At 37.3% G+C, this 23,250-nt stretch overlaps 2 protein-coding genes across 4 annotated transcripts in view; one reads left to right on the top strand and one right to left on the bottom strand.

The window, feature by feature from the left end:
* The window catches only part of CERKL (ceramide kinase like), a 129,593-nt gene that overhangs the window by 88,617 nt on the left and 17,726 nt on the right, over positions 1-23,250 (top strand). For all 3 annotated transcript variants that reach the window (XM_025460385.3, XM_035697466.2, XM_035697467.2), the window contains exons 5-13: positions 2,879-3,021; positions 8,516-8,590; positions 9,368-9,545; positions 9,625-9,684; positions 10,250-10,275; positions 10,371-10,479; positions 13,122-13,218; positions 18,509-18,681; positions 19,459-19,526. In XM_025460385.3, the coding sequence (XP_025316170.1) occupies positions 2,879-3,021; positions 8,516-8,590; positions 9,368-9,545; positions 9,625-9,684; positions 10,250-10,275; positions 10,371-10,479; positions 13,122-13,218; positions 18,509-18,681; positions 19,459-19,526 (929 nt within the window). The remainder of the gene's footprint in view (positions 1-2,878; positions 3,022-8,515; positions 8,591-9,367; positions 9,546-9,624; positions 9,685-10,249; positions 10,276-10,370; positions 10,480-13,121; positions 13,219-18,508; positions 18,682-19,458; positions 19,527-23,250) is intronic.
* ITGA4 (integrin subunit alpha 4) overlaps positions 18,264-23,250 on the bottom strand; it is an 80,011-nt gene continuing 75,024 nt past the window's right edge. The window contains exons 26-28 of the mRNA XM_025460382.3: positions 22,845-22,943; positions 22,376-22,495; positions 18,264-22,029 (exon numbers count right to left, since the gene is read on the bottom strand). Coding sequence (XP_025316167.1) covers positions 21,931-22,029; positions 22,376-22,495; positions 22,845-22,943 — 318 coding nt within the window. The 3' untranslated portion in view covers positions 18,264-21,930. The remainder of the gene's footprint in view (positions 22,030-22,375; positions 22,496-22,844; positions 22,944-23,250) is intronic.

Here is a 23,250-nt window from a genome sequence, read left to right as displayed (position 1 = left end):
TTTGTTGAATTACAATTTTTCCTTTCTTTTTAAAAATTGCACCATTACCTAGACCCACACTGACTCAGATATTATCTGACTACCATTGACATCTGATCACATTGACCACATTATCTGTATTACTAAATCAGGCATTTAAAATTTAAAAAGCACCTGTTTTCAAAAAAGAAAACGTTTAAATCAAATCCTAGTGACATATTAAACATTTCAAAGATGATATTGGCTTGTGGACAAAGAAACACCAATTTAAAAATTATAGAAAGAGAAATTTTATGAAGAGAAGTAACGTATTGGCCTCTAGTTGTACTTTTCCAGACGGAATCATTGTATTTGGAGTCATGGCAAGAAGGAGTTTACTTTTTCTGAAAATATAAGATGTACCATATGCCAAGGAATAGTTACTCTAAGGTTCATGTTTTAGTGTAACTCTCAAGTGTGGTTATTAACACATAATGTTGTGGGTGTTTGTTTGCTTTGCCTTTTCTTGTGACATCCAGACTCTTGTGATATGTTTGCATTAAGTACATCCCTCCGGTTGAGTAACTATTCCTGGAGGTGATCTTGATGATACAATAGTTATCAACATGAGTATATTTTTTTTCTTAATGCATTTCATCCCACAGTGATTCCACTGGTAAACTGATTTTCAAAATAATAAACCTCTCATAAGGTGATTTTCATTAGGTTTCACATATAGGAAAGGATTAGAACACATGGAATAGTGGTAGTGCAGTCTCTAAGGTGGAATTATGATGTTTCCAGTCCTTCTGTCACTTATTATGTAATGACCTTGGACAACTTATCTAATCTTTCTTTGCCTTAGTTTCCTAACTTGAAATTGAAAGTAAAAGTATCCATTGCATATAGTTATTGTCTAAATTAAATGAGTTAATACAGGAGAGTGCTGAAAACAGTACCTGGTACATAGTGATTATTCACCAAATGTTACTTGATGGTTGTAATTATAATTTGTTAAAGTTTGAAAGTAAAATAGAAGGTATTATGACAAAAACTCAAAGGCTTTTGTAGCAGAGTATGTTCACAGAGGAGCCATCTCTATCAATTCCAGGAGACACTATGCAGGATCCCAGGGTTTAGATGTTGCCATACTAAGTGGAAAAGCCAAGTTCTTCTGTGCCAAGTTAGATGTTTTGTTGGATGACTTTATGTGCTCCTTTTAGATCGCACACACACTCTAGCAGGTAGGAAAGGGCATGAATTTGATCATTACAATGAAGTTCGTTGAATGTTTGCAAATCTCCGTGATATTTGAAATCCTATAGACAAGGTTCACATCAAACCTTGGTTTCTCCACTTATAAAGATGAGGCTAATGCCTGCTTTGCAGAATTCTTAGTATGTAATAGAAAAGAACCAATGTATTTTCTGACATAAAGTCAACCCTCAGTAGGTACAGTCACTTCTTTCTGAGTCAGTGGCCACATTAGGTACCCCTAGAACCACTTCAGACATCAAATGACCTGGGTCTATCCTATGTCCTGGATCCCTTATACCTAGGGGGGACTGGGCCTGCCAGGCTGTGTGCAGCCCTAGGGCTGAACCTCAGATGTGCGCAGGGGTTGGGAGGCTGAGAGCAAGGTGAGGGGGGTTGATGGACTCTCAGGCTCTGTATTCACCAATGTCCAGAGCTTCCTAAACTTCAGAAACTATTTTAAAACCTGGTGATTGGGGCACCCAGTAGTGCAGTCAGTTGAACGTCCGACTCTTGATTTTGGCTCAGGTCTGATCTCAGGGTCTTGAGATCGAGCCCTGCCTCAGGCTCTTGCTGAGTGTGGGATCTGCTTGGGTTTCTCTCTCCCTCTACCTCCTCCCTTCCCTCCTGCTCTCTCTCTAAAATAAATAAATAAACCCTAATATAAATAAAACCTGCTGCTCATGGTCCATAGGCTTTGTTTGGCATAGAGAGGTTTTAAATATATTGAATGTGAGTGGATAAAATGGCTCACCCAAAAGTCAGAATCTGTGGCTCCTCTAGAGAAATCAGAGGATGAAAAAAATCTGTAGAAAAATCTAGGCCTGCCTCCCAGACGATGTGAGTGGGCCGAGCGGAGAATCTGTTCCTCCTTTAGACTCAGCATTGCTCTTCTGTTTCTGGGGGGCCCTTACAGGCCTGGAGTTATGACGCCTGCTTCCAATAACACAAAGTCTTCCTCCTTTTGGATCAATTAATATGATTTTGCTACTTAAGATTATTTTGCATCTTTTAAATACAAATCATTATGAAACACATTTCTGAAATCTTATACGTTACTTTCATGGAGTCCTACCACCACCTCTACTACAGTCCACTTACAAGGTCTTAAAAAAATTGTGAGCAGTACTGACTAGAGTCAAGAGTGGTATCAATAACTTTCATAGTGCCATGTAGCAGTCATGTCCAAAAGACAAAACACAGTTCAAGTTTGCAATTACTCTATATGCTAATGATAAGTAGCTTTAAAGTTTCATAGTTTACATGACTTTTACAGCTGTCGGTCTTTTTGGAGCTATGTTGAAAATTAGCAGTTGGTTAAATGAATTGCACATGACTATTAATATAAACAAATTGAGAACAATATACTTTTGGATATTAGCAGAGCAGAACGCAGGCTGATGTGAAATAACATGTTCAGATGTTGTAATGCTTCTTAACCCACTGAAAACCATTGTGTCCACGGGGTATCGTGTAGGTATTGTATTTGTGAAGTCAACTTTACCAGTGCGGAAGCCTTCTTACTCATTGACACTTGCTAAAGTGTGGCAAGGGGCATGTAAGTACCATTCACATGAATATATAAGATGACTATTTCGAAGTTGAGATTTCATGGATTATTACCAATTAGTTTAAAGAGTTGCATTCTTAATTTCTTGTTTTCTAGTGTCGTCTGTGTTGGTGGAGATGGATCTGCCAGTGAAGTTGCCCATGCTTTGCTCCTTAGAGCCCAGAAGAATGCTGGGAAAGAAACAGAGAGCATCCTCACCCCTGTCCGAGCACAGCTTCCGCTTGGGTTAATACCAGCAGGCAAGCAAGGGGCCGTGGATTTGCTAACTGGAACCTCTCCTCCTGTCTTTCTCTTATTTCCTAACCTAGACAGTATAACACAGAGTTAAATGCACAGACTTTGAATCTGAAAGAACCAAGTTTGGCATCTCTGCTAAGCAAATGCGAGACTTTGGACAAGTTATTTAATTTCTTTGAGCCTCATTTTTCTCATCTGTAAAAAAAAAAAAAAAGATACACATATAGTCATCTCATTATAAGGCTTTTGTTGTATTAGATGGTATCTGTGGAGGACTTGATGCATAGTTAAATATTCAACAAATGGGATTATTATTATTCTGTCTTCCAAATAAAGGTCTAATGATCACACAGTACCAGGTATGAAATTTCAAAACAAGGCCACTCACAAGCTGCTCACGATGTCATGCGGTAACTCTCAGAGTACAAATAGAGAATAAATAGATAACCTCGAGTATCAGAGTACAGATAGATATGTATTATCTATTTATATAAGAGTATAAATAGATAACCTTGAGTTGAGAATGCCAAAAAAAATTCATCGTAACTGCTGTATTGCCAGCGGCTGGGATAGAACGTGACACAGTGAATGCTCAACGAAGTTTATTAAGTGAACGAATGTATAGAAAACATAGAGCAAGTATAATGCTCTAACATTATAGAGCAAGTTGAATTAGACCAAAGAATGGGTAGGTTCTGGCCTGAGAAGATGAGGAGGAGTTATTTCCTTCGTTGCACAAATAATCCAGGAGCATTGAGAAATAGAACACAGGCCATTGTTGGGTGGGGGATGGGATCAAAATAGTCCCAAACTTTGGGGATTCCTGGACGCCACAGGGAGGGGTCTGAATTGTGTTTGATAAGCAGTAGGGACAATGGGAGGTTTTAGAGCAAGGGAACACCCTGCTGGGAGCCTGTACTAGGAGAATTTGTGATGAGGGGGAGGGAGGGTGAAGGGGGAGGTCAGAGCCCGGCTGCCCTGGCATCCAGAAAAGACGAGAACATCTTTCACAAGTGGATTACGTTATGCCAGTCACTCCTCCCAAATTATTTAAACAAACAATAGTGATGGAAAGTGATTAGTTTTCATTTTGAAAACATCGCACGTTATTATCTCTGTAAATAAAACAGAAACAATTATTGTTTCCTATGAAGATAGGAAATCATTACACAGCAAAGAACAATTCATTCTATCCATTTGATGACCACATTCATTTAGTATGGATTTCAGTATATTTAGTATTGTTAATTGACAACGAAAGATGTACAAATACTCTTTTAAGGACTGTGAAGTCTTTCCAAGGGGGGAAAAAAACACAAAAAACTCCAAGAATTTAAAAGGAGAGACATATTTGGATATATCCCAATAATTAAGAAAAACCTTGGATGGTCTTTAGGCAGAAGAGAACACAATCATGTCAACTAGGAAAACAACAACAACAACAAAAAGATGCTGGCGAAGTGGAGCCAGCCACTTTTACCTTTTCATGTCATTTTAGGAGCTCTGTCTATAACGGTGGAGCTTTTCAACGTTACCTTGCGTGCCAAGGGGATGTGCCACGGTCATTTCCTCTTACTAGTATGTACACTGCTGAGGTCACTTATTAACTGCTATGGAGCAAAAGTGGGAAGACACACGCATTTGACATGCAGTGAATAGTTAGCTAGAAAAACCAGTGGTTAAGCTGATGTTTTTAACATGCCATTTGAATGCATTTTCCTTAGCAAATATAGCCTGTTGCCAAAATTGTGGCCTCTGTCCGGGAGTTCCAGCTTCTGGACTCCATAAGGAGGGGGATGTCGTGTGTGGGCTGGGCTGATGGGAGGACTCAGGGCCCCATCGGGGCTCTGATAGGGAATGGTGAACAAGGGGGGACAAGGGCTAGGCAGGAAGTCTCCAATTGCACACAGAAGACAGTCTGCCTTTGAAGCCATTTGCCTCCTGGAGAGAGACACCCAGAGGGAGAGTGTTTAGTAAATGACTCCACTGAGCCAACAGACTAAGCCGCTGAATTATGGTCAGACTCAGATGGATCAGATGTGGGGAAGCCTGTATTAGAACTGCTGGCCATTAGCAATGGTGTTTGTTGCCATGGGAACTGGTGCTAAGGAACTATACTGAGAGATTCCGATTAAAGGGGTGGGGGGAGGATAGAGGAAAAAGCCAGAGAGGACATAAAAAAAAAAAAAAAAAAAAAAAAAGCAATCCAGTTGTTGTAAAACAAGGCACAATCCACATACTGATGGCTGCAAACCATATATTCCTATAGCGTTCACATAAATAAATTCATGCTTGCCAATTAATTTGAGGAGAATAAAATATTGCCAAGGGACTATTAATTTCTATGATATTTCAGGCAAAGAACCAAAGTGTAGGTGCAGTTTTCATGAGAATTTTAGATATGCTTGACTAGGAAGTCATTACATCACATTTATCTGTTTGGATGTGGGAGACATTAACGGCCTTATGAATATTCATGGGGTCTGGTTAATTAAGTTAATTGTTCTACAGAAGTGCTTGCACTTCCAAGGACAATTTTTTTCCTTTTTTTCTTTTTGCCTCCATAGTTTCTGCCTGGTATTTCCATCATTCATGCTTTAGATGAACTGCTACTTCCGTCCTTACCTCTGTGTATTTGGCACCCTTTAGCAGGTCTGGGGAGGTGGTGGTGAGCAAAGTTGCTGGTAGCTGTTAAGAAAAAGAACTTTTCAGGCTAATTAAAATGTTTACCTTGAGGTAGAACATTTATAGCTTTTGTGAGGATGCTAAAATTACATAGCCGTTATTTATGTGAGCAGCATGTTCTTTTGGCATGTAGACATCTTTTCAGATGGATCACATTTTGTTTTTGGAAATTGTACTCTGTCTTTTAGATCATCCAAACAAAAATACAGAGCAATCTATAGTATTACCATATTATATCCACTTTCCTCACAAACTTGCCTTTTATTTTTTTTATTTTTTATTTTTTTTTTAATTTTTTATTTATTTATGATAGTCACACAGAGAGAGAGAGAGGCAGAGACATAGGCAGAGGGAGAAGCAGGCTCCATACACTGGGAGCCCGACGTGGGATTCGATCCCGGGTCTCCAGGATCGCGCCCTGGGCCAAAGGCAGGCGCCAAACTGCTGCGCCACCCAGGGATCCCAAACTTGCCTTTTAAAATTCAGAGAATTAAAAAACTGTTCTTAAGGACCGAGGAACAGGTTAATCAGCGTAGAAGATGACGGAAACAATTTTCTGGCTTCTGGTCGTGCCTCTCTGCAGATTCTATGGAGTTAAGAAAAAGTTGTCAAGGTGCAAAGCCTGAGATGTAAAAAGAAAGTGATCCTTAGCAGCCTGAAAGGATCTGTATTTGGGCATGCTTAGCATACTTCAACCTCACAGGGAATAAATGGTCTTTATTTTCTTGAGTCATGATATGTGTCATTCTCTATTGCACATGACAACATTACATTATGTTCTTTAATAGCCTTTCTAGAGGAATGCTTTTATGGTCTATTCCTAATTAACCACGGTAATGGAGGAAATGTGTTTCATGGAGTACTGTAATCCATTGATAATCCTAAATATCTCACTCTAATTACGTGGCCTCCTCCAAAACCTTTACCATAAATCTGATTGGGAAGCAAAATAGGTTGATTTGTTTCCTCTCTTCCCTCCCACCCATTCCAGATTAATTAGCAATTAGATGACCAAAGGGCAGGCCGTAGATGGTCAAAGGATAATTGGAAAGGCTTAGGTAATTGACTCCTGGGTAAAGATCCACTGAGCAACAGGTCTCTGGACTCCTCGTTCTTAAACCTTAGAGTGCATACGAGTCACCTTGAGAACCTGCTAAGGCATGGACATCCGGGTCTCACTTCCAGACCTTCCAATTCTAGTGGTTGGAAGTGAGACCCAGAAATCACTTTTTTTTTTTTAAAGATTTTATTTATTTATTAGAAACAGAGAGAGGCAGAGACAGAGGCAGAGGGAGAAGCAGGCTTCATGCAGGGAGCGTAATGTGGGACTCGATCCCAGGACCCCAGGATCACACCCTGGGCCGAAGGCAGATGCTCAAACCGCTGAGCCACCCAGGCATCCCAAAATTTGCCTTTTTAACAAGCTCCCAGGTAATGTTGATGCTGCTGATCCCTGGACCATACATCTCTTCTAGAAGAAGCACTCTTCAAGTTACTGTGCACACACATAACCTGGGGATCTTATAAAATGCAGACTCTGATTCAGGAGGTCTGGAGTGGGACCCAAGAGTCTACATTTTAATAAGCACCATGGTATTACTGCTGGACCGTAGACCATATTCTGAATAACAGAGTTCAGAGCATAATTCACCCTTTGATGAATCAGTTGGAACAGGTTTACTAATTGGTTGAGGTGGACTTTTCTTTGAATTGGCATCACTAGAGGCCTGGAAGACATTAATATTAGATCAGTCCCTTATGGTGATTAATTTAATGACAGCCTTGGTTGAAAAGGTCTGAGTAGCCTCAGCTTCTTCGGCCGAACAACCCTAGACACACATCAGTTAAGTGATACAAATTGAAGAGATCATGTATGACCACACAGGAATGTTCCTAAAGAACAAGTCCAGGGGGCTAGTCTTTGCCTTGATAGCTGCGGTACACCACACATCCATGCTTTCACAGCTCTCAGCTATTACTGGATTTCTTTCTTATAATCTGTAATTCAAGGAAACTTGTAGCTTCTTAATTTTTAAAGCCTTTTAGCCTCCTGGGAATGGCAGGGGCTAGTTGGAATCTTCCTCTTCAGAAGAAGGCTTTTACCTCAAGGTCTCCGAGACCCTAACTGGAGGAGAGCTCTTTTCTTTCATAGGCTGTTGGCAAAAATTCATGTGGATCTTAAATCATCCTAATGATTATGAAAATAAGAAACGTATAACATCTCAAAAAGACTTTTATAGCATGGTAAATACTATGGAATTAAATATTTTCTTCATCTAGGATACCATTTGTCAGATAAGAGGGGAATCCTCTCTTGGATGAAAGCTTATCTCTAAGAGTCGTTAAATGTATTTAAAACATGTCTTTTGTACTTTGTAGGGATTTAAAATTTTTTTCTTCATTACTATTTGGATTTTTATTTATGTATTTATGCATTTGTCTCGGCTCTCCAGAGACACCCTTAATGCTCTTGGTGTTCATTTTGTGAAAGAAGTTAGAAGCCCACTCGTTGAAGATAGAGTAGACTTTGATACCGCTAGTTTATTTTGGTAGAAAGTAGACATTAATGATGGGAAAAAAATCTGTGAGCAAGTAAATACTCTAAACTATTTTCTAATTTTAAGTTGTTTAAAGGCTAAACGGTAATTTGACAACCATTCAATGTGAATCTAAGCTATTAATGAAAATGTATAAACTTTCATTGATTTTTCATTTGAACGATACATAGCGATATCTCCTAAAGTAAGAGCAAGTGGATAACTTAAAACATACACTACATTGATTTTACATCTTTTAAAATTGATTTGGCAGGCTCTACTAATGTACTGGCACATTCTCTTCATGGAATCCCTCATGTGGTAACTGCAACTTTGCACATTATAATGGGTAAGAATTCTTTCAAACAAGTTCATGTTTCATAAGGAAGTTTCTTTTTGATAAGGAAGTTTTTATATTTATATAAGGCTATTTTATTTCTGTCAGACTTATCCAAGGAAGGACAAGTTCTGTGTGTCTCGGATCAGAGAAATGTTTTACTAAAAACCAGAAGTCCATTAGGCAAAGCTTCACTATTTGGACTGCCTCTCTTTTCAGAGCAGAGGCACCACCAAGAACAGTAAATGAAATTTCACTATAATCTTGTAAGAAAAAAAATCATAATGATGTTTAAGGTCACACTTTTACAATCAGATCAAAACAGCCCACGCATACTATTTAAGTATATCAGATAGTGTTGTTAGACTACACCAAGACTGTAGGGCTGAGGTTCTGTTGTTAAAAGAAAAACACAAAAAGGAAAAACATTGCACATCCACTCTAGAATTTTTATTATTCCCATTGATTCCCATTGTCTGTAAACTTAAAAACTGTTAAATCTAAGTTTATTTTGCACATGAACTTAATTTCCTTAACTATGTTTTATGTGAAATAACAATAAACTGCAATATTTACTGCTTTGTGTACCTTAGTACCTGAAAAAGTTAAAAATGGCAATTGCAGTAGTTGTAGGTAAAGAGAGGTGAAGAGAAAGCAAGGATATTTATCATGGTGTGAAGTTGCTTGAGATCTTCTATAAGTAAATAAATAGGCTCTTCTGTGTTTGCCATTTTGACAACTTGCCCTACTACTCTCACTAATGGACTGATATCCAACATAATATTCAAGGGCACGTACAACCAGTTGATGTCTGCACTTTTAGCACCACTGGAAAGCTTCTTCGCTTCGGGTTCTCAGCCATGTTTGGCTTTGGTGGAAGAACTTTGGCCTTGGCAGAAAAACATCGATGGATGTCACCCAACCAACGAAGGGATTTTGCGGTAATGAAGGCATTGGCAAAACTTAAGTAAGTCTTTTTTTCTTAAACCCAAAATTTTGTGGCTTAGAATACATGATAGTTAACAGCAAAATTTACTGTATTTTAGGCCTGAAGACTGTGAAATATCATTTTTACCATTGATCAGTTCTCACGATTTAGAAGAAAGGTAGGTAAAGGGCTCAAAGTAACAGAAACATCTGTATCTTTCTTTAAAGCATGAAACAGTTTGATATACACACTTTATTAGACTTGTGATCTTTGGTTGTTTTTCTAAAATACTAGTGAAGAATATGGAGTAGTGAAATTCTAGTAGGCCATGTGGTTTGACTTCTGTCTTCAGAAACCACTGTTCACTCTATCCATCCGTCCAATCATTTATGAATGTATTCAACAGCCTGTTTATTGAATGCTATATCCCAAGCATTTTGGATACAACAATAAGCCAAAAAACCCAGCAAAACCCATGGTTTCTGCCCTGAGTAACGAACATTACTCAAAGCCACACAAAGAAAATGTTCTCGTCTTTAAAAGAAATGGAAAATCATTGTTATGGATGACACCACCTTTCAATGAATCAACACAGTGTAATGCAGCAACGGCATATACTCACACATTTTCACTTACCGTATCTAATCTAAGAAAATATTTAACATACTGGGTTCTTGAAGTTTCTCAACTTAATAGATGTTATTTTTGGTGTGATGTGGTTTTCTTTGTTTTCTCATTTTTAGGAAGGCAGAAGGATCTCCCAAATCCGGTAAGTTTAAACGTACCTCCTTGAGAACTGAGGCAGGCTCTGGTGACATTTTGCTCTAGTGAGGGAAAGTAACCAGTCACTTCCATTGCCTTTAGACTGTAATGATCAGTGGCAAACCATCCAGGGTCAGTTCTTGAATGTCAGCATTATGGCAATCCCTTGCCTGTGTTCAGTGGCACCTAGAGGCTTGGCACCTAATACCAGGTTAGTAAGCATTTTTATTGAATCACTAATACTTTTCTATAAACCAGTTTTTTTTTCTTTTAGAATACTTGCTAACTTGTGGCTGGCTGGATTATTATTATTTTGGACTGTAATAATAGTAGAGATTCTCAGGGACTTAGCATCTGAGTAGGCGGAGACCAACTGTTAAGCTCGAAATAGTAGACAATCACTGGTTTCTTAATATTACTAAAGCTAAAATATTTCATGGGTTTTATTAACATGATTTCACTGTGTCACTTTATGCCTACTTGCTTTACTTGTGTTTATTTACTGGTCATCGAAAACATTATATTTCTGGTATTTCTTGTGAACATCTCTACTTTCAAATGGTAGAGCAGACATAAATATCCTCAGCATGAATAGTATATATGTGGGTATATTTGATACCTTCAGTCAAAGGAAGCTGAATTGCACTTATTTATATTTAGTGTGAATAGTGGTACATATGAATCTGCTGCCCACATTTTCTTGAGACCTTTTATATATCATTTTATCCACAAAAATATAAACCATCTCTCATACATTCTTTTCAAGCAGCTATCCATTATTCATTTGAAAATCTTTCTCTCCCACTCCCATAGAAAGCATAGAAGAAAGGATCATGAATGTTGTATAATATAGTCAAATCTAGATTTTTCCCTGGAAGTAGAATAAAAGAATGACTTGTGTGCCAGGGCAGTTTATGACATAATTTTAATGATTAGTTTTGTCTTCCCTGCAAAATCCTTAACCAGAATCATTAACAGCTAGCCAAGGGGATTGATATAAACTTTTTTTTCCTTGGCAGTCAACATGAGAAATATCTGCAGTTAGAGAAGAAGAAAAACTATAAATTTTAATATTAATAATCTAGATGTCAGGGTCCTCATTATCTTTAGTGCTGAAACTTGAAAGGAGTTATCTTGAAGCTTATTGTGTTATAGAAATTGAGCTCAATAGTTTCCTGCCTGTACCTTCAGAAATCCTAGATAGCGGTGTGCCCCCCTAATGGGTTTCCCTCACTAAACGTGAAAAACAACTAGCTGACTCAAGACAATACTTAATCCTACTTCATCTCTGAGACTCAAGCTTGCTTGACCTTCAGGAGAGGTAGTCTCCTCTTCTGGGAGTTGATTCTTGCCTCTTTCAGTGCTGTTCCATACATTTTCCAGCTTGCCTGGACTTCCACTCCTTATTCTCTCTAGGTTTAACCAGTATTAATTTTTCAGTGGATGACTAGTTAGAGATTTCCTTTGTGGACTGTAATTGAACACTGATTTTTTTTTTTTTTTTTTTTTTTTTTTTTTTTTTTGCAAAGGCCTTCATACCATGCCTTGGCTGACCAGAGGTAGTCAGAGATTTAGCTTCTGGGATTCAGAATCATTGCCCAGGAGATTGAACCTCCAGTTTCATTTTTTTTCCACAATAAAGTATAATTTAATTCAAAATACCTCAGTGCAAATTGCTGATAGAAATTAGTGTTCTTTTCAGTATTCTAACAGTAAATATGTAATATATAAAAAACATTTAAAACCGCGAAAGCACATAGGATGTGTTTCAATTACTATAAAGTGGTGAAAAGTAGACATGTGAAGTACTTTTCATGTTAATGAAAAATTAAGCAATTTTTGAAAATGTAAACACAAAACAGTAGCCTGAATGTGTCTTGGCACTAATTATTTCCAGTTGGGAAGACGTGGCATGTTGAATAAAATGAGCATTGGACTCTCGGAATTAAGAGATCTGGTGCCAGTGATGATTTTGTTTTTCTCTGTGTGCCTTTGAACAAATCACTTAAACTTGGGGTCTTTTCTTCCTTCTGTATAAACTGAGTGAATGACTGGATAATCTCTAAGATCCCTTACAAACTCTGACCTGAGCTTCCATAAGATTCAAAGAGCTCTTTTTTATGTTGTTGTTATTCTTGGAATAACTTTATATTTGCCTTGAAATCAAGCTAGAAGTCATTTGCACATATTTCTGCAAACTGCCTTCTAAAGCTAGATGCATTTGTAAGTGGCTTTTTTGGCACTAAATCACATCTCTAAATTTGTAGTCTCTTATATTAAACTGAACAGTTATGCAAGATTAAAATGCTCAGTCATTTAACTGAACATGTGTCGTAGCATTTGTCCCTTTTATCCAACAAGGGGCCACTTGGATTTATTTTCTTATGTCACTGAGACCTGCCCGTATGTAAATATTTAAAAATCACACTGTCGGTTCTAGGAAGTATTGAATAATTTGTTATACTATTAGTATTTATTTGTTATTTTAAATCTTTTAAAAACATACATGATGTCACATTTTGAATCCCTAAGTAAATCTATTGGATTTTAAATGATATGTGAATAGGAAGCATGATAGTTCTTCTTTTTTTTTTTAAAAGCCCTTAAAATAAGAACTTACAGAAAAGGAAGTCAATTTTTAATAAAACTAATTTGAAGGGCTGGCTGTGCCATTTAAAAATAACACAGCAAGATAAGATTTAAGAATTGGAAATAAATTTAATGTGATGTTGATTAATCAGTTTTGCCTAAAACTTCTACTAAATGTGGTTGTTAGAAGGAATGATACCGAGTAATTTCTGTTGCAATCACTTAATAAACTTCTCAATGTCAAATACAAATATTTAATTTCAGATTAAATAATGGAAGCATGGCTCTTATAATTGCACGAAACACTTCTCGACCAGAATTTATAAAACACCTGAAAAGATATGCCGGTGTTAAAAATCAGGTATAGTAAATTATTTTTGTTACTTATACACAAAACTGTTAATCATGGAAAGAGGCTGCAAGAGTTGACATCAAATCTTGCCTCAGAAGGCATTATTTTCTTAATACATTAATCTTTTTCCTTTTGGTTTGTGGTTCATCCAAATTTTGAAAATTTCTATTTTATTAATATAGATTGGCCCTTTCTGAGCTCTCGATTGGTGGACACATACATTTTGTGTATGTGTGTGTGAGTGCATGTGCGTGAAAAGAGAAAATAGAAAATATAGTGTTATATTGAAATGTGAAGTAAATTAAAGATAAAATTATATACTCGGCTCTTCTTTAGAATAAAAAGTAGTGAAATCTGAGATTCTTAGCTTTCTTGATGTTATGGCAACAGGCTTTCTCTAAAGTTATGGCCTCTTGATTCTCCTGCCATTTATTTACAGGTCAACCTACCTTCACTAATTGAAATAGATTTGCATACCTATATTTAAAAACACACCGCTTTTATACAGTCATTATTCTGTTCAGAGCTAGAATGTGTGGTTGCGTTTTTGGAGACAGATGAAATTTTTATTTCCACTTAAGGGATTTGTTTTAAGGAGAAGCAATAACTATTATAAGCCACATTCTTTTGGCAGAGATTTTGACCCAGTTTTTAGGAAACTGATCCAGAAATATGTGAATTTTTGAAATTATGAGTCTTGAACTACATCAGTATGCTTGTAACACCCCGTAGTCTCACTTCCTGCAGGTATAGGACTGTACCTGGATGTAGCTGCAGAGAGTAAACAGGAGGAGGAGGAGAGTAAATCCAGCCAACCACTAGTAGTTGAGCCTTGCTTACATGAGTGGCCATTGCAAGGCTCACACTTTGCCCCTTTATAATTTTAAAGGCAGTCCTCATGAAGTTTCAGTTCTCTTCTGCTTCCTACATTATTTGATTGGTGTTTATTGAGCAACCAACTGAATGAAGTGTTCAGGAAATTGTATCATAAAAATGATAGTCCCACGTTCCTTAAACACGAAGCTCAAGTAGACAAAAGCAGATGGAACGTAGGCTGTGAGCTGAAGTAATAACTTCGCACGTGTGTTTGGGGAATGACGGGGATCGATTGTCCAAGGGATGTTTGCATTTTCAGATGTTACTTATTTTGTTTGCAATATCATTATTTTTCTTACTCCAAAAGCAGGACAGGTTCATTATTATTTTTTTTCTTAAGTTAGAAGGTAGAAACAAGGCCATGTAGAAAACACTCAAAATTCTATATTCCAGGAGATAATCAGTGTCATTACCTTAGTATAAACTTCTTAATATGTCCCTATTAAACATATGTGAGAACCTCAATGAATATTGACCTGAAGGGCACTCATCCTGAGAAGCTCTATTTTTATTTTAGGGAGGCACCTATTGCACAGATTATTTATGGAAAATCTCTTTAGAAATTGCCTAAGGGGCAAATTTCTAAGGTAATGTTTTGTAGACATCCTTTTTGCAACATGGAAAGAGCTTTTTTTGTGATTTTGAAAGTAATAAATACCATAAAAAGAGTGAATAGAATTCTGTATCTGTAGGAAAATGGTTTTAAAAAAAAATGAGATCATGTTATGCAGGATATATTTGCTTTCCTCATTTGCCAGCCACGTCTTGTTTTTGATGCAAAAACTATTGCTTCTGTGTGTATGTGTGTTTGGGAGGGCGTGGGGACAATCATTAGTCCTAACTCTGATCGACTTAGCTCTTTCCAAAAATTGGAATCCAAGCTTTATTGCTCTGTAATTTTTTGACAAATTTTAAAAGTCTTCAACATGATGGTATATACGAATAAGTGGATGGATTCCCAAGGTCATTGCTTTCAAGCAATGTTAATTTGATACTTTTGTTAAAAAAAAAAGACATACACACATTTATGTATAGTCTTTTCCCTTTGTGGTGACATTTTCAAAAATGTAAATTCATATAAATTATGTGATATGATAAAGACCTGCATAAAGGTAAGGTTATGTGATCCACTGTCTAGTTAGTAGTAGTTGTGGTAACCAGGTTGGAGAAAACAGCACTTCGGCCTCGGGAGAGCCACGGTCTAGGTCTTGGCACCGTCTTTGCCGAGTCTCACTGGATCTTCCTATCTATGAACCACTGTAGAGCGTAGTGAAAACCACCATCATCTCGCCTTCCCCGTCTCTGCGTGGAATAGAAAAACATTACCCCTCCTTTCAGCTCTTTCCTAGCTGGCCTCCTTTTCCTCTGTTCCACGTTTCCACAGACACTCTGACCATCGTTGTTGGCAGGGAGTTTAAGGCCCTCAAGTTGGTGCTTCCCTGAGGACTCGTTTACCACCCTCTAGTCCTCCCATGATACTTTGTCCTGGGGCCTCTTCTTGCTCTCCCCTCGCCCCTCGTTTGAACCATTATCTGAACTTTGCACAGTTAGGGAAGTTTGCAAATTGGTGTGCTTTTTTCTCTATGATCAACAGGACCATGGTGCTTTCCTGTGTCCTGAAACAGTAGAACTCACAGGCATCTTGAGCCTGGTGCGTCCAGCATGTTCCCCCAACAGTGTTTGTCCCGTGTCTCCCTACCCAGGGTGGCAGTGGTACAACACCCTACACATCCTGGAGTTACTCTGGATTCTTCTCCCTCCCTCCTTCTTCACAACCGATCTACTGGTTCCCCTCTTAAATGTTACTGAAATTTCTCCTCCACCTTAACTTGAACCTTAATCCCTTCTTGCTTACAGCAACCTCCTTTCAATCTTCCTTTGCTCTGGCCTCCCACACTTATTTCAAGAGGGAGTTTTGTTTTGTTTTTCTAAAACACTAGGCTGTTTCATGTTCAGTTCTTCAATGCCTTGTCAAGGCATCTTGTCAAGATGGCATCTTATTTCCTCAGTGAGGAATATATGGCCCTTAGCATTCTGGCCCTTGCTTGTGTCACAGCCTCACCTCTTGCCATCCTCCCCCAGGTTTCCTGTTTTGACCATTTAACTAGTGTGTTAGGGATGCACTATAACAAATACCATGGATTCTATGAAGGCTTAACATAAATTTGTAATTTTGAATTTCAGAAGTCTAAGATGGTGTTGGCAGCTCTGGCTTCTCCCAAGGTCTTTCTCCTTGGCTTAGAGATGTCTGCCTTCTGGCTGTGTCTTCACATTGCCCTTCCTTTGTGCACACACATGCCTGATCTTTCTGTGTTCCAATTCCTCTTTTAAGGACACCAGCATGGATTAGAGCCTACCCAAAACCCTCATTTTAACTGCATCTTTAAAGACCTTCTAACTCTGGTTACATTCTAAGGTATGGGGGTAGTGATGACAATTTATGACACTGGAGGAGAGACATAGTTCAGCTGGTCTGAACTATGTGACACCATAGTTGACACCATCTGTGTCTTTAAAAAAAGTAATAATCAAGTATAGATATTTATATCTTCTTAAAAAACAAGCACCAAGGTGCCTGGGGGGCTCAGTCAGTGATGCCCCTGCCTTTGGCTCAGATCGTGATCCCAGGGTCCTGGGATGGAGCCCCATATCAGGCTCCCTGGTCAGCGAGGAGCCTGCTTCTTCCTCTCCCTCTGGCTACCCCTGCTTGTGCTCTGTCAAATTATAAAATGTTAAAAAAAATTAAGATAAAATTTAAAACATAAGTGCCTAAACACCAGTATCATAGTATTACAGTATGAATTTCTTGTAGTCGCTTGATGATGCCGTCTCCATACTTGGTCAAACGTTTCCTGTCTTTGAAACTTCCCTTCTCCTCCAGACTAACTCTTTGTGTTAAGACTCCCTTCAAATAGGAGGCTCACCCAACATCCTGCTCGTTGGCCTTGTTTCTCATTTAATTTTGTGCTTACACCATCATGGCACATGTATCACAGTTTTAACGGTTTACTTCTCTTCCTCACATCTTAGACACAAGCTCACACAAGATATTAAGTTCTTGGCTCCCTGAAGACCCATCTAACAATGTGGTTTCATAGGTACTGAATTTCCTGGGATGTACGCAGCTTCATTTTGTGAAGCATACACATGAAAACTGAGGGTTTGGGATAATAGACTTACTGGTGGTGGCCATCACCTCTTGGCATCTCTTGGCTTACACTTCTTGCTGTAGTCGGATTCTTTGATCACATGGCATTCTCCTTTTATAAGGCTGTCAGTCACATGGGATTAGGGCTCAACCTAATGACCTCATCTTAGCTCAATCACATCTGCAAAGACCCTCTTTCCAAATACGGTGACGTTTAGAGGTACTAAGAATTAGGACTTCTGGGGATCGTTATCAGGGACGCAATTTAACCCATAGTAGCGGTTAGCAATGACTCATTTAAAACAGATTATTTTTACAAGTTCATAGAGATTGGAGGATATCACGAAGGCTTTGGACCTGAGATGGGAAGTCTAATGCAATGACTGCTCAGTAGTTTCACAGAGAGCCCATCTGCTTCCCTGGAGAACAGCTGACGCCACTCTCTAAACCCAGTATAATCCATTGTAGTAACCCAGCGCACTATACAGTATAAACTAAAATCTGCTGGACCTTCGGTTTCTACACATGGAAAATAAGGGTATGGGGGGGAAAATATTAGTTTTCTGTCAACTTTTAAAATTCTATATCTCAACACTGAGGTTCATATGTGGAAGGGAAAAGAATGCATGTAGGTAATAGGAATAAACCTCATGCCGTTTACCTAAAAAAGTGAAATTAATGAGTGGTTAATATACATTGCTCCTAAAAAGATATTTGGCTGTCTTATGTATGAGAATAGAAACTTTTTTTCCACTAAAGTTTCTTTAGACAAAAGTTGAAACTTGAAGATACCCTGCACCATTTACAATGGTCAATAAGCAAAAGTCTTGCAAACTGAGTCCATCTTTAAAGTGGGAATGAGGCTGGCAAATACCTGTCAATCTAATGTGATTTTTACTTCCTCTTTCCACCTGTTTAAGCATGGAGCTCGGTTCCTTCCTAATTAAATTCCAAGTATGAAACTTAGTTTGCTTTCTATCACCTAAACTAGTTGATGAGTTAGTAGATTGTACAACAATCAACAGACAGGTCTTAAAAAAAACTTTAATTGGAAATTGTATGATACACAATTTACAACCTCATAAGTACACAACACTGATCATAAGACAAGCTTGCCAAAGAAACTGGGAATCCCTGGTACGGAGTTTCAAAGCTATAAAAACGTCATCATGCATGTTGCTATTTACGTACGGGATAGAGCACAGTAAACTTTAATTTGCATTAGCAGTTAGGGATAAAGCAAGCACCGTGATCATTTGCATTTGTTTTATTTAGTTCAATTTTCCATTTGTTGAGACTTACACTGTTGGAGAAGTGAAAGTTCGTCCAAGAAATAATAGCGGATACAGCCTAGAGGAGGATGGACTGCATGCCGCTGCTTCAGAAAACAGTTTCCCTTGGAATGTAGATGGTGACTTAATGGAAGCCAAGTCAGAGGTTCAGGTTAAGTAAGTGTAATTATTTCACTGTCTTAAATGTCCACCAGTAGACACAAAACTTAAGTGTAATGGAAGCCGCCTTGTCAGGACTAGATTTCTTTTTTTAATGAATCAGGGAAACATAAAAAGATGTACAATTTTAATAAATACAGTGTGACTTTACATTTATTTACCAATTTGTTATGTACAGCCAAAGCATTTTCACACAGACTCATGACCAAATTTGATTCTCTCTTGCTATTTCAAATTCCCATTCTCCCTGAACTATACAGATAATTTCTAGGACTTAGGTTTTGTAATTTAAAAAACGGATCAAGATCTTAACCTTGTGAAAGCCATCTGGGTAGCAGATTGTTACATTTAGATCTCCAGTCGTTACTGCTTTGTGTTCAGCAGTGTGGCTTCTATCAGCTCTTCCCAAAGCATTCAACTTACTTTCCAAGGGAACGATTTACATACTATTTAACAGAACAACTGGCATAAACAACTTTAGGACCATGCAAACTCCTTGTTGGTAAGCATTATGACCCAAGAGGTAGAAGTGTGCAGGAGCATTCCATTCGATGTGAGCTTTCTACAGGCACAGTGCCTGGATTGTACAGTGATTACTGGGGCTGATTTGTTAGGCCCTCCAATCTCTTACAAGATTGCAGCTGTGCCATGAAACCATGATTGTTAGCTGCCATTAGGTTTGCATTCGGTGTGATGTGTCATACTCAATAGGTATATGTGTGAAAAGGAAAGATAGATTGACGAAATAATTATATATATATATTTTTTTTACAGATTACACCCAAGGCTTATCAATCTTTATGGAGGAAGCACGGAAGAAATGAATGATTCCCAAGGAACATGTAATTGTTTATAAAAAAAAAAGTACAAACTAATTTTAATGTGAAGGAATATAGTCATACTTTAAAAAAAAATAAGAATTTTTTCCCCCTCTCTGGATATGTCTAAAGAAGTTAAAATGGCTGTTATTTTGCTAAAAATTAGTTTCTAGGGCTTAAAAGCTAGAGCTTAAAGCAAGACATGAAATATAACAAATTCTGGGTTTCAGAAAATATTTATTGGAACTGAAAGTAAATGCTCATATACTTAAAACATCATGATGACATATCAGTAATTCCCAAGTGAAATAACTTGGATGCTCTCACTTTTCAGGATTTGACTCCATCAGGACTTACGTGAAATTTCCTATAGCCTAGGACAGATGGACTCCAGAGGCTACATAAGGATGTCCTAATGATGTCTAATCCAGATTTCAAAATCATCCCAGTACCCACATTTGTTTGCCAAAAAGATAAACATTAAGTTGTTAGGGTACCAATTGTGTGAATAATCCCTGATAGAAATGGTTAATTTTCCTTAAAGTTTGTAACAAATTTTAAATTACACCAACTAGCTAATGGGTGAGGAGCAGTTTTCTTTCTGCTTCTGAGACTCCTGTTATCCAGCAATCCTAGCACATTGGTTTTAGTGCACTCAATAATACCCCAAATGCTATCATTTCTGAATAGAAAAGAGCTAAATTTTTTTTAGGATTCCAGAAATTCACGTGTATGAATTACTTTGCTTTTTATGTAATGAAAAAACAGCTCTTTTGCCCATATATCGTACCTTTTTAATTTCTACTGGGATACACTGCATTCAGGAGGTTTCACTCCTCGAATGCCTTTACAAAGGTCTGCCCTCCTTGTTCTTGGGCCAATTACAGACTCTGGGCTTGTGAACAGATAACTTACAGGAATTTAGGCAGCTAGCGAGAGATAGTTGTTGGCAGGGGCTTCATATGAACAAATATTTTCCATAATAGATAAATTAGAGGTAAGCCTTTTACTATTTGATCACTTGCAACAATAAAGACAGATACAGGACAATTCAGATGAAATCATATTCTGCAGCTAGCAGCATCTAGTTCCTATGCATGGATAAATATTACAAAAAAAGGATTATATTTGCAAATGAAAAGGCATTAAAGATAAGTGAAATATTAAGTTTTTATAAAAGTTTCCAGATTTTAAATAAGTTATCTCTAACTTATCTCTAGGTTATGGAAATTTTGATGTCACATTTATATTCACTGAATATAAGTTAAATTCCTCAATTTTGTTTCTCTAGTTCCATGTGGAAGACAATGCTCTTATACATCTGGTAAAAACACATTTAATACATACATTTGAAGAGAAAGAGTAAAATCTAAAGAAGTAGGTGCACTTGCTTAATTTGGCAGTCACTGTTTTACACAGTATCTAGTTTATATGAAATACTGGCCTCTAATCACGGTCTTTGTAGAGTTTTGCTTTTTAAGCGTCATTAGTGAGGTACAGTTTTCATATTTTATCTATCAGTGTATTAATAATTTGAAATACAGCTAAAGTGCAACATTCATAATCTGTTTCAGAATATAAATTAGAATTCTTAAGTACGGTTTTTATAACCAAGAGAAGGTCATTAAAAATGGATTTTTAGAAATTTACTCCTGGGTACCCTTGCTAAAAATGTGTGCTAGGAGGACTAGTGGATTCATACCTATAAACATATTCTTTTAAGAACTTATGTGTGTATATATACAGAAAGAAAAAGTCCATAGCTGTATAAACAATAATTATCCAGAAGTCATTAAGCTCAAACCAGTGTATAAGTTCAGTCTGAAATTTGCTCATCAGGCCCATAATGCTCCTACATCGACTGCTGAATAAATGGTTGATCAAAGCCCCTCATAAAGGTACTACAGATAAAGGTCTTTAAAATAAGTCTACTTTAAAACATTAGTGGTCTTCTTTTATTCATTAGAAAATTGAGGAACAGCTCTTTCTTCTTTAAAAATATTTAGCAGGATCTTTCCAACAAGCCTCAACGATCTTTTAGAAATGAATGATCCCCTCTTCAGTGGAGTTTATTTTACGAAGCAAGCATACATGGTAAATAATTTCTTTTAAAGGAATGATATTTCCAGGACTTCTTCAAATGAGTTGTTTACTTCCTCAATATGATTTAATTCAGAGGCACTTTCATTTCAAGGTATCTTCCAGGGATTACTTACCTTGAATAAGTTGAATGCTTTAGTGTTTTTCTACCCATTTAGGAGCTGAGAGATTATTTTCCTCCCGAAGAGTAATTGCTTGGATTTTTCATTTGCATTGAGACCTCATATGTCACAAGGTCATGAGTAAAAGAAGTACAGGGTTTCTTGTAAACAATGTCTTAAATTTCTTTGGTTAACCTGAGTCTATTCTCTCAATTTGAAAGAAGTCTTTAATCATCATCATTGCTTTTGCTGTTAACATAACTCCAGCTGTCTCTTCTGTTTTCTTCTTGTAGGATAGATTTGTACTGTCTTTTAAAGAATCCAGCCTGAAAATTGTAATATATTTGTGATTATGCAATACTCTCATTAGAAACCTGAAAGGTCACTGTCCCATGCAGTCAATAAAATTTAGGATAGGAAATATGGTTAAAGAGTATAATTTTTGTTAGACAGTGACACACACTCTCCAAAACTGACATTATAAAAGAACACCTTTCCAAACTAGTGTCAGGGTTGGGATACAGGTACTGGGAGATACTGGAGAAATAGGAATTTAAAAATTCATTAAAAGTGCTGCAATATTTAGTAATGTGGGAGTCACAAAGGAGGCTTTGTGAAGATCAAGAATGGCATTTCTGAGTGGTTTAACATGAGTAATTATTAAAGGCTTACCTTCCACATAACACATGAAATCAGTAGAAGTAAAATAAGTCCAAGTAGCAAGCTGCTCAAAATAATCGCTATTGTGAAATGACGTTTGGGTCTTTGATGATGTAATCCTTCAAGTAGAACCTATATAATGTAACCGAAATAAAGAGCCACCAGTTTAAAAACTTCTATTCCCTTTGAACCACCCGCCCCCCTCCATGATTTCCCTAATATTTTGAACAACCCTATCCCCTTTTCTTGGTGGTAACCATTTAGCAGAAGTGGCTTGTTCCATGTTTTCTTCATCTAGTTAATCTTACCAAGTTCACCCTCCTAAAAAAAGCCATCTGCATTGTTCCCTCCCACCAGTTGTAGAAAATGCCAGATCCTGGTAACGTATTTTGAACCCTCCATTATCTAGTCAGAATACACTTTCCTGACTAACCACTCCAGCAATAATTTTCCCAAGATTTCAGGTAAATGGTCATCTTACATGTGCAACATTCTCATCCTTGTTTAGTTCAATAACTTTTGGATTGGGTTCTGGAAAAGCTGTTACTCTTACTTCAAACTTGAGGGCTGAAGTCTCATCCTGTTTAATAAAGGAAAGATCACTGTAGCCTTAGTTTTATTTTGTGAAGACATACTAATAATTTCTCTTGATCCTTACCTACTATTTGAGGCTTTTACAATTGATCGTCTCCAATTTATTTCACCTCTTGTAGTTAATTGCATTGCAATGCTTTCTTTGGAAGAAAAGGCATCGCTGTGGTATTAATTTTCCTGGCATCATTTTGTTGAAATCCTTTTATTAAACATGACTAGTTTGCAGATAATTTGATTTAGATATTTGTAATATATAAGTATTCAAATATTTGATAGTTGTGTTTTTTCCTATT

This window comes from Canis lupus, chromosome 36 (assembly GCF_003254725.2).
Source record: "Canis lupus dingo isolate Sandy chromosome 36, ASM325472v2, whole genome shotgun sequence".
NCBI lineage: Eukaryota > Metazoa > Chordata > Mammalia > Carnivora > Canidae > Canis > Canis lupus.
This window is presented reverse-complemented; position numbering and strand designations above follow the sequence as displayed.